Genomic DNA, 10489 nt, shown 5'->3' with positions numbered 1-10489 from the left:
CGTGCTTGTAAGAGTACGATAGAGTGAGTAGACCCGATCCTTACCTTCAATTTACAATCTAGTTGGGGAGACAGACACAAAAATAACTAACAGGTGGAAGAAGTAACAGAGTTTGAAGATACATAGGTATGGGAAGGGAGGAGGAAACCTTCAAGCGCTTAAGTGATAGGTGTTAGAGCTGGGGTTGCAGTTATTTCTCCTACTTTCTCTCCCTTCTGCATTGCCTCTGTGCTTGGATCTGCCCCCTTTAAGACCTTGATAGTTATCCCACCCTCAACCCCACAGCCCTTAAGTGCACAGCTGAGATTTATTTTAATGTCTGTCTCCCTGTCTAGACTGTAAGCTCCTGGTGGGCAGAGAACGTATCTACCAACTCTGGTATATTGTACTCTCCCAAGTGCGTTGTACAGTGCTCTCGGAAGACAGTAAGCGTTCAGTAAATATCACTGACGGATGGGGAAATGGGTGGGGAGAAAAAGGGGGAAGATTCCTTGAGACGTGATTTCAGAAGCATTTTGAAGATGGCGGGGAGTAGTGCCCATTTTCCAGATGTGACAGGGGAGGGAATTCCAGGCAGGAGGAGGCGAGCAAGAGGTCGATGGCGAGAGCCGGTGCCCAGAACGCGTGAGCGTTCGATGAAATCCTCCTCCTCCCGCTACTCCGCCGGGCGCTGCGGAGGAGAGTGGGCCACCAGAGGGCGCTGCGAAGAACGGCTAGCCACCAGAGGGCGCGGAGGGGTAATTTTCGTCCACCAGGCGGCGCGGCGAGACGGAACTGGCCAGCAGAGGGCGCTCTGAGCCGGCGCCGGCCAGCAGAGGGGGCGGAGGGGTAGTTTCTGTCCACCAGGGGGCGCGGCGAAGACGGGACTGGCCACCAGGGGGCGCGCCGGGTAGACGCTGGCCACCAGGGGGCGCTAGGGAGAGGGCTTGGCTTCCAAGGGCCGTTTCGGAGCCGTTCCAGAACGCAAGGGGGCGCTGCAGGCTCCCTCCTCCCTGCCTCCCGCTCGCCCGCCCTCCCTCCCTCCCTCCCTCCGTCCGTCCCTCCCTCCCTCCGTCCGTCCCTCCCTCCTTCCCTCCCTCCCGCTGTTGGGCTGGCCCGTCCTCCCGCCCCTCCGGTAGGCGGGGCCCCGCTCTCCCCGCAGCCGCCGCCGCCGCCGCCGCTGCCTGGGCCGCCCCGTGTCCCCGGTGGAGCCGCCGCCGGGACGTCGATGTGGACGGAGCCCGGGCCGGGCCATGGGGATCCTTAGCATCACCGACCAGGTCAGCGCCGCCCGCCCGCCCTCCCTCCCGCCTGCCCGCCCGGGGCCGCCGCCACGCGCCTCCAAGGATGTGCGGCCTAGCTTGGGCCCCGCCGGCCCCGGCCCCCGCCGCCCGGGCCCCGCATCCTCCTGCCGCTCCCTCCCTCCCGGGCCCCGCCGGCCCCCGTGGCCGCCGCCCGGCCTCGCACCCCTCGGCCGCTCCTCCCTCCCGGGCCCCGCAGCCTCCCGCCGCTCCTCCCTCCCGGGCCCCGCCGTCCCCCGCCGCCGCCGGCCGGGCCCCGCGGGCCCTGGCTCCCGACCCCCCGGGCCCCGCACCCCCCCCGCCGCCGGGCCCCGCGCCCCCCGGGCTCCGATGGCCCGGGCCCCGCAGCCCCCCGACAGCCGCCCCTCGTCTCCCCGCAGCCGCCCCTGGTCCAGGCCATATTCAGCCGCGACGTGGAGGAGGTCCGCTCGCTGCTGGCCCAGAAGGAGAACATCAACGTGCTGGTGAGGGGGGCCGGGGGGCATCGGGGGGGCACCGGGGCGGGGGGGACCGGGGGGGACCGGGGGGGCGGGGCCTCCCCCCGGACACGGAGGAAGCGACGGCTTCGTTGGGGCTCCCCAGGGCCGGGGCTGCGGAGGCCCGAGGGGCCGCGGGTGGGTGACGATGGTGCCGCTAACGGCGAGCGGGTCCGGGCCGGCGGGGGGCCGCGGCCCACCCCGCGCTCAGCCTCCCCGCCCTGCGGGAGCCCGGGCCCGGCCGGACCCCCTGCCCCCGCCGCCCCCTCCGCACTCCCCCTCCTTCCCCCGCCAGGACCAGGAGCGGCGGACGCCACTCCACGCCGCAGCCTACGTGGGGGACATCGCCATACTCCAGCTGCTGCTGCTGTCAGGTGGGGCCCGCACCCTCCTCTCGGAGAGGGAGGTTTGGGGGGGGGCGGGGGGCCTTAGCCCCCCCGGGCTCCCTCCGAGCCCCACGTCCGTGCCACCTCTAGGTGCCAACGTCAATGCCAAGGACACGCTGTGGCTCACTCCCCTGCACAGGGCCGCTGCCTCCCGCAATGAGGTAGGAGCCCCGCCCCCTCCGCCCCAGGCCCCGCCCCCGGTCGCCGAGGAGAGGGGAGTGGGTCTGGAGGTGGGCTACCGGGCTTAGCGGCCGCGGGGGGCCGCCTGCCCATCTCCTCGGGCCATAGCGGGCTCCGGGCGCCCCCCCTCCCCCGGGACCCGGGGGAGGCGTCCCGTCCCATCCCGTCCCGCTCCTCACTCGCCCGGCCCTTCGGCCCCCGCAGAAGGTGCTGGGACTGCTGCTGGCCCACGCGGCGGACGTGAACGCGCGGGACAAGCTGTGGCAGACGCCGCTGCACGTGGCCGCGGCCAACCGGGCCACCAAGTGCGCCGAGACCCTGGCCCCGCGCCTCAGCAGCCTCAACGTCGCCGACCGCAGCGGCCGCAGCGCCCTGCACCACGCCGTGCACAGTGGCCATCTCGAGGTGTGGCATCCGACTCTCACCCGCCCCGGCTCTCCGACCCGCTGGATCCCCCGCCTTTGTTTCCGCCCAGCCTGCCCCCCCCCGCCCCCCCCGCAGTGTGGTGGAAGAGTCGCTCCTCTAAGCCGGGAATCAGGAGCAGCTCTATATAAGGGTGCCGGGAATCTCTCCCCGCCCCGCCGAGCCTGCAGTGAGGGTCCTGAACCCCCACTCCCCGTACCGCTGAGGGTCCTGTCCCCGTCTGCTTTTCCCGCCCTGCCCTTCGGGTCCCTTCCTGGCAAGGATGCAGACTCCAGGCTCCGGGACGACTCTGGGTGGGAGGCCGAGCGGTGCGGGGCAAGAGGGGTTCACCCGGGCCCTGACCCCACGGCACCCCTCACTCCTCTGCCCAGATGGTGAGCTTGCTTCTGAACAAGGGCGCCAGCCTGAGCGTCTGTGACAAGAAAGAGAGACAGCCATTGCACTGGGCAGCCTTTCTGGGTGAGGGGACTTGGACCCGGGAGGCGCCTGAGGGAGAAGGGGAGGCTGGGAGGGGGTGTGGTGGGCGTGGGGGGAGTAGGCTGCTCTGACCCTGAGTCCCCTTCCTGGCCAGGGCACCTGGAGGTGCTGAAGCTGCTGGTGGCCCGGGGGGCAGACCCCGGCTGCAAAGACAGGAAGGGCTACGGGCTGCTGCACACGGCCGCAGCCAGCGGCCAGATTGACGTAGTCAAACACCTGCTGCGCCTCGGGGCGGAGGTGAGGGATGCCGGGAGCCGGGGACTGCGGCGGGGGGGCTCGGAAGGCCCGGGGGCGCCGAGCCAGAGAGGGCCAGACCGGACGGAGGGGGGGGAGCGGGGTGGCGGCGGGGACCCGGTGCTCTCCCCGACGCGCAGCTCGCCCCCGGCCAGATCGACGAGCCCAACGCCTTCGGGAATACGGCCCTGCACATCGCCTGCTACCTGGGCCAGGACGCCGTGGCCAACGAGCTGGTCAACGCGGGCGCCAACGTCAACCAGCCCAATGACCGCGGATTCACCCCCCTGCACGTGGCCGCCGTCTCCACCAACGGCGCCCTCTGTCTCGAGCTGCTCGTCAATAATGGAGCCGACGTCAACTACCAGGTGGGGCCGTCCCGCGGGGCCTGCTGTGGGTGGGTTATCCCCCCGGGGCCGCCGGGGGTGGGCTGGGGTTGAGGGGTGATCCAGAAGGGTCCAGGCCGTTGCCTCTGGCCCCTGCTGACGGCGATGCCGGGGTCTCCGCAGAGCAAGGAGGGGAAGAGCCCTCTGCATATGGCAGCCATCCACGGGCGCTTCACCCGCTCCCAGATCCTCATCCAAAATGGTACGTTCCCGGCGTCCTCTCCCCGCCCCCCACGTCCGTGTCCAGAATGGTATATTCATCCTTCTCCATCCAAAACATCCCCCATGTCTTTATTTAAAATGGTACAGCCCTTATTCTTGTCCAAATGAGTTGTTCTCCCCCACCCTTGCCCAAAGGGATGTGTCTCTTCCAACCTAGTTCAAGACGCTATTCCCCCAACCTTTGCCAACGTGGTGTGTTCCCCTTATTCTTATCTGAAATTGCATTTACCCCCTGCCCAGTCTCCTCCAAAATGGTAGGTTTCCCTAGTCAGAATGACCTCTACCTCCTCCCCCATCCTCACCTAAAATGGTTTGTCCCCCCCTGAGACGGGTCCATTTGCATCGCCCTCCCGCTTTCCCCTCCTTCCCCGGCCGTCCTCGGGTTCTCTCGGTCCCCACCCAACGCCACCCCCTCCCAGGCCCTCGGGTCTCGGCCGGCTCCGGCAGGGCGAAATCCCCCTCCCCGCCCTGAGCTCGGCCCCGTCCCCACAGGCAGCGAGATCGACTGTGCAGACCGGCTGGGGAACACGCCCCTGCACGTGGCCGCGCGCTACGGGCACGAGCTCCTCATCAGCACGCTCATGACCAACGGCGCCGACACGGCCCGGTGAGCACGGGCCGGGGGCGGGGGGAGGGCCTGGGACCGTGAGGCCGGCCTTAGCCCTGCTGCAGGGGGAGGTGGGCGGAGTAAGAGTAGCGATATTTCCCCCTCGCCCCCTTCCCCCGCCCACTAGCCCCAGCACTGACTCTGACTCCTCCTGGTCCTTCTCCTCCTCACCCTCCCCACCTCTCCCCTGACAGGCGAGGAATCCACGACATGTTCCCCCTGCACTTGGCCGTTCTGTTTGGCTTTTCTGACTGCTGCCGCAAACTCCTCTCCTCAGGTGAGCTGGGCTGCCGTAGGCCTCTCTCCCTCCTTGGACTCCCGAGGCTCCCCTCCCCCCCCGAGGCCCACGGGGCTCCCCTCTCCTTCCCTGGGCCACCCCCCGCCTCCATCCCTGAGGCTCCTCTCCGCCCCCTTCCCCACAGGTCAGCTGTACAGCATCGTGTCCTCGCTCAGTAACGAGCACGTGCTCTCAGCCGGCTTCGACATCAACACCCCAGACAGCCTGGGCCGCACCTGCCTGCACGCTGCTGCTTCCGGAGGGTGAGACACCCATCCCCGGGGCCCCCTGCACGCACATGCGTGCGTGCGCTCCTGTGACTCCCCGGCTACTTGCCCCCCCGGCTCCCCAGTCCCCTGGTCTTCAGGCCCCTGGTTCTCCACTCTAATTCTCCCCCCTTCCTACAGGAACGTGGAATGTCTTAATTTGCTCTTAAGCAGCGGTGCGGACCTCCGGCGGAGAGACAAGTTCGGGAGGTGATTGGAAGGGCAGGGAGGAACAGGGACCACAGACGATTACTCTCCCCTCCTTCCAAACCTTATTGAAGGCACATCTCCTCAAAGAGGCCTTACCTGATTAAGCCCTCTTTTTCCTTTCTTCCATTCTCTTCTGCATCGCCTTGTCTTGTTTTCTTTATCCCTTCTTAGCCCCACGGCACCTGTGTACATCTCTGTATATTTATATTAATGTCTATCACCCAGACTGTAAACTTGTTGTGGGCAGGGAATGTGTCGGTTATTTTGTGCTCTCCCAAGTGCTTAGTACAATCTCTGCATATAATAAGTGCTCAATAAGTATAATTAGTTGGCTGACTGACTGACTTGTGGGGGTGCCCTCCAGGAAGCCTGCAAAACCATCCATGGGGGCTCAGGGAGCGGGGTCATATTTGGAGGAGACCAGTAGGTGGAGGAAGGTGGGGGGTCTCCAGCTGCTTCCCCCTAGGGGTTCAAGCTGGGATCCCCCCGTTGACAGCCCCCCATCTCCCGACCCCCAGGACCCCCCTGCACTATGCGGCGGCTAACGGGAGCTACCAGTGTGCCGTGACGCTGGTGACCGCCGGGGCTGGGGTCAACGAGGTCGACTGTAAGGGCTGTTCCCCACTTCACTACGCTGCTGCATCTGACACCTACAGGAGGTAAGATGGACAAACACCCCCCCACCCCCAAAATCCGGGCCTCCCTTCCGGTCCGTTCCCTCTCCCCAGCCCCTGCCGCCGACCATCACCCTCCCCTTTGTCCCCAGAGCGGAGCCCCCCGCCGCCCCCAGCCACGAGACTGATGAAGATGAGTCTCTGAAGGAGTCGCACAGGAAGGAGGCCTTCTTGTGAGTGTCAGATCCTAACCCCCTCCCCTCCCGGACCTGCCCCAAGATGATGATGATGGCATCCATTAAGCGTTTACTGTGTGCCAGGCGCTGTACTAAGTGCTGGGGTGGACTAAGCACATGGGCCCCTTGTGGCTGATGCCTTCCCGCCCTCCTCCCACAGCTGCCTGGAGTTCCTATTGGACAACGGCGCGGACCCCTCCCTGCGGGACAGGCAGGGCTACACGGCCGTGCACTACGCGGCCGCCTATGGGAACAGGCGGAACCTGGAGCTGGTAAGCGGGGGTGGGGAGCTTCTGGGCAGCGGGACAGAGCGGGCCGGGCAGTGGCTCTGTGGGAGTCACGGGTCTCAGCGCCGCTCCTCCCCTCGCAGCTCCTGGAGATGTCCTTCAACTGCCTGGAGGATGTGGAGAGCACTGTGCCCGTCAGCCCCCTGCACTTAGCTGTGAGTGCGTGCCCCCCGTCAGCCTCCGCCCCTCTGCCCGTCTCCACCCCACACCAGCTTCCCATCCCCTAGCAGTCTCCTCCCTGTCAGCCTCCTCCCCAGCGTCAACGTCCTGCTCTTAGCAGCCCCTTGGGCTCTGAGGACTCCCTCCCGCCACTCCACCAGGCCTATAACGGTCACTGTGAAGCGCTGAAGACGCTGGCGGAGACCCTGGTCAACCTGGACGTGCGAGACCACAAAGGGCGGACGGCCCTGTTCCTGGCCACGGAGCGCGGGTCCACGGACTGCGTGGAGGTGCTCACCGCCCATGGGGCCTCTGCCCTCGTTAAGGAGCGCAAGCGCAAGTGGACCCCCCTGCACGCTGCCGGTGAGCCCCCGGGCCCTGCCCGGATCCTCCCAGGACCCTCCTCGCTCTCCTGCCCAGAGTGGCCAGTGTGGGTGGTGCGAGGCAACAGAGGCGGGAAGCGAGGGTGCGGGACGCCTCCCCACCCCACAGATTTCCTGTCACCTCCTCCATTTCCTCTTGTTTGTTGATGCTTCCTGTTCCCTACTTCCTGTTCCTCATTGACGCTTCCTGCCCTTCATTTGCTAGTCTCTAGGGACACTTCCTGTGTCCTACTTCTTGCTCCTCCTTGACATGCTGTCTCTGCCCGAGAGCCAAGGTCTCAGCTGTGTCTCCTCCCCTTCTCTCCCTCCCTCCCTCCCTCACTGAGATTTTTGTCATCCTCTTCGTGGCCTCCCCCGACCTCCCTCTGGCCTCCTTGCTCTGCCCCGTCCCCCCGTTCCCCCGGCCTCTACCTACAACTGCGGCTCGCCCCACAGCGGCCTCTGGCCACACGGACTCCCTCCACCTGCTGATCGACAGCGGGGAGCGCGCCGACATCGCGGATGTGGCGGACGCCCATGGCCAGTGAGTGCGGCTCCCCCCGAGTGGGTGGGTGGACGGCGGGGGTGGGGCTGCTGTGCGGGGATCCTGACCTCCTCCCCCTTCCCCACCAGGACTCCGCTGATGCTGGCCATCATGAATGGCCACGTGGACTGCGTCCACCTTCTGCTGGAAAAGGGGTCCACGCCCGACGCCGCTGACCGCAGGGGCCGCACGGCTCTGCACCGTGGGGTGAGGCATCCACCCCCTGCGATCTCCCGCTCCTCCACCCCTTACTCTTCCACCCCTCCCCTCGCTGCATAGACCACAGAGCCCTTCCCTCCAGGCGCTGCCCCGTGGGATGAGGAGCCCCCATCCCGGGGCCAGGGCCGGTCCAGGGCTGACCGGCCGCCCCGGGGTTATCACGCAGGCGGTGACGGGTTGCGAGGACTGCCTGACGGCCCTGCTGGACCACGACGCCTTCGTGCTGTGCCGCGACTCGCAGGGCCGCACTCCCATCCACCTCGCGTCGGCCTGCGGACACGCCGCCGTCCTCCGGGCCCTGCTGCGGGCCGCGCTGTCCACCGACCCACTGGACTCCGGGGTGGACTACAGCGGCTACTCCCCTGTGCACTGGGCCTCCTACTCCGGTGAGGCCGGCGGGTGGGGGACTCGGGCTCGGTCGGGGGGATAGGCGGCAGGGAGGAGGCGGAGAGGTTTCACCGTTTCCTCCCCACTGCCATCCCCACCCCGCACTATCCAGGTCACGAAGACTGCCTGGAGTTGTTACTTGAACATGGCCCGTTCGCCTACTGGGAAGGAAATCCCTTCACACCTTTGCACTGTGCAGTGTGAGTGACCCCTGACTTTCCCCACCGCCGTGCCCCCCACCCAACCCCCTGGAAAGCCCAGCCCCACTTGGTAACTCCCTTCCTCCCTCCCTCCCTCCCTCCATCTCCTCTCAAGAATTAACAGCCAGGATGGCACCGCGGAGATGCTGCTGGGTGCCCTGGGCACCAAGATCGTGAACAGCCGAGATGCCAAAGGACGGTGAGCACCCCAGTGGGGTGGGGTGAGGCCGGAGGGTGAGCGACAGAGCGGGCCCGGCGGCGGGGACACCGGTCATCAACCTCTCCCTAACCCCCCGCAGGACCCCCCTTCACGCTGCTGCCTTCGCCGACAACGTCCCCGCAATCCAGTTGCTGCTGCGGCACCAGGCCGAGGTGGATGCCGCTGACCAGGCCGGCCGCACGGCACTTATGGTGGCCGCGGAGAACGGACAGACCAGGGCCGTGGGTGTGTGGATGGGGCCGAGGGGTGTGGATGGGGCCTGGGGGCGGGGGTGGGGGGGCGGAAGGGGCGGCTCTTTGACACCCGTGTCCCCGGGACTGCAGAGTTCCTGCTGTTCCGGGCGAAGGCAGACCTGGCGGTGCTAGACAACAACAAGAACACAGCCCTACACCTGGCCTGCAGCAAGGTGAGTGTGGGGGCAGGGGGGTACTTCTGGGCCTGGGGGCGCCCCTGCCCGGAGCGCTGAGACTTGGACTCCCCCAGCCCTCCTCAGAGGCTGAGGAGGGTGGACTCAAGGAGTGCCGCAGAGGGGCACGCTGGGGATGATGGAGCTTTACCCCTGGTGTGATGCGGGAGCATCCTGGGCCTCTGGGCCTCAGGACCGGCCTCACTCTGGGTTGACCTTTTGTCCCCAGGGCCACGAGAAATGTGCCCTGATGATCCTGGCGGAAACCCCAGACCTCGGCCTCATTAACGCCACTAACAGCGCCCTGCAAATGTGAGTTGGCGGGGGTGGGGCGGGAACAGAGACCAGACCCAGTAGGTGTGAGTCCACTGGGGCGGGAACGACAGCAAGGTTCTGGAGACCGGCCGAACGGACGGGCCTCTGCTGACCGCCTCGTTCCTCCGCCTCTCCGACTCAGGCCACTTCACATCGCCGCCCGGAACGGACTGGCCTCGGTGGTCCAGGCTCTCCTGGGTCGAGGAGCCACGGTCCTGGCTGTGGATGAAGAAGGTGGGTGAGATCACGGCCCCTTGGCGGGGCCGGGGGGCGGGGGGGTGGGCTCGTACCCTCAATCGGTCAGTCCGTGGTATTCATTGAGTGCCCACTGTGTGGGCACTGTATTATTTCCCCCTCATCCCCAGCTTTTAGGTCCTAATTTGGGGGCCGGAGACCACCCCCCCCAGCCCCCGGTCCCCTCTCGACCTGGCTGGGTGAGGGGTGGGGAGGTCCAGCCCTCAGCCCCCCGCCCCCCCGCCCCTTACAGGTCACACCCCGGCCCTGGCCTGCGCCCCCAACAAGGACGTGGCCGACTGCCTGGCCCTCATCCTCTCCACCATGAAGCCTTTCCCCCCCAAGGACGCCACCAGCCCCTTTGGCTTCAGCCTCCTCAAGCACTGCAGCATCGCGGCGGCCAAGACAGCGGGCGGCTGCGGCCCCCTCCCCAACGGAGCCCCCTGTCCCTACGGCCAAGAGCGCCCCAGTGCCATCGGCCTGGACGGCTGCTACTCGGAGTAGCCCCTGCCCGCCGGCCCGCCCGCCCGCCCGCCTGCCCTCCCGCCCGCCCGTCCGCCCGCCGGTGACCGATATCCTACTCTATTTATTGAGAAGTCTATAAATGCAGGGCACTTTAAAGGAGAACACGACTGGGGGGGGGGGGGGAGGGAGACCCTGATCCAGACAACCCCTGGGGGCAGCTTCTCCCTCCACTTCACCCAAGATATTTCAAGATACCTGGCACCTCTCTGCCCACTCCCCAATACACCCTTCGCCCTGCAGCCCCGTCCTCGTTCCCTCCCTGCTCCAGGGCCAGGCAACCCCCCACCCCTGCAGTGAGAAGCCTTAATTCCCCAGTCCCTTCTAAGCACTTCTTCCTCTGTGTCCGTGGCAGCAGGT

General features: G+C 66.8%; 1 protein-coding gene across 1 annotated transcript; it reads left to right on the top strand.

The window, feature by feature from the left end:
• Positions 1–1186: 1186 nt before the first annotated feature.
• Positions 1187–10131, top strand: ANKRD52 (ankyrin repeat domain 52). The gene is made up of 28 exons (XM_029073220.1): positions 1187–1259; positions 1661–1744; positions 2052–2130; positions 2233–2303; positions 2527–2727; positions 3117–3204; positions 3317–3459; positions 3612–3824; positions 3966–4044; positions 4557–4671; positions 4866–4948; positions 5094–5211; positions 5356–5424; positions 5943–6083; positions 6191–6271; positions 6435–6546; positions 6645–6716; positions 6882–7083; positions 7539–7626; positions 7716–7833; positions 8012–8231; positions 8345–8432; positions 8548–8631; positions 8732–8877; positions 8976–9058; positions 9288–9370; positions 9516–9607; positions 9861–10131. The coding sequence occupies exons 1-28, from the start codon at positions 1233–1235 to the stop codon at positions 10109–10111; spliced, it is 3231 nt and encodes a 1076-aa protein (XP_028929053.1). The 5' UTR covers positions 1187–1232; the 3' UTR covers positions 10112–10131.
• The last annotated feature ends 358 nt before the right edge of the window (positions 10132–10489 follow it).

Source organism: Ornithorhynchus anatinus, chromosome 10, assembly GCF_004115215.2.
Source record: "Ornithorhynchus anatinus isolate Pmale09 chromosome 10, mOrnAna1.pri.v4, whole genome shotgun sequence".
Classification (NCBI taxonomy): domain Eukaryota; kingdom Metazoa; phylum Chordata; class Mammalia; order Monotremata; family Ornithorhynchidae; genus Ornithorhynchus; species Ornithorhynchus anatinus.
Note: the sequence above shows the minus strand (reverse complement) of the source record. Positions and strands in the feature narration are given on the sequence as shown.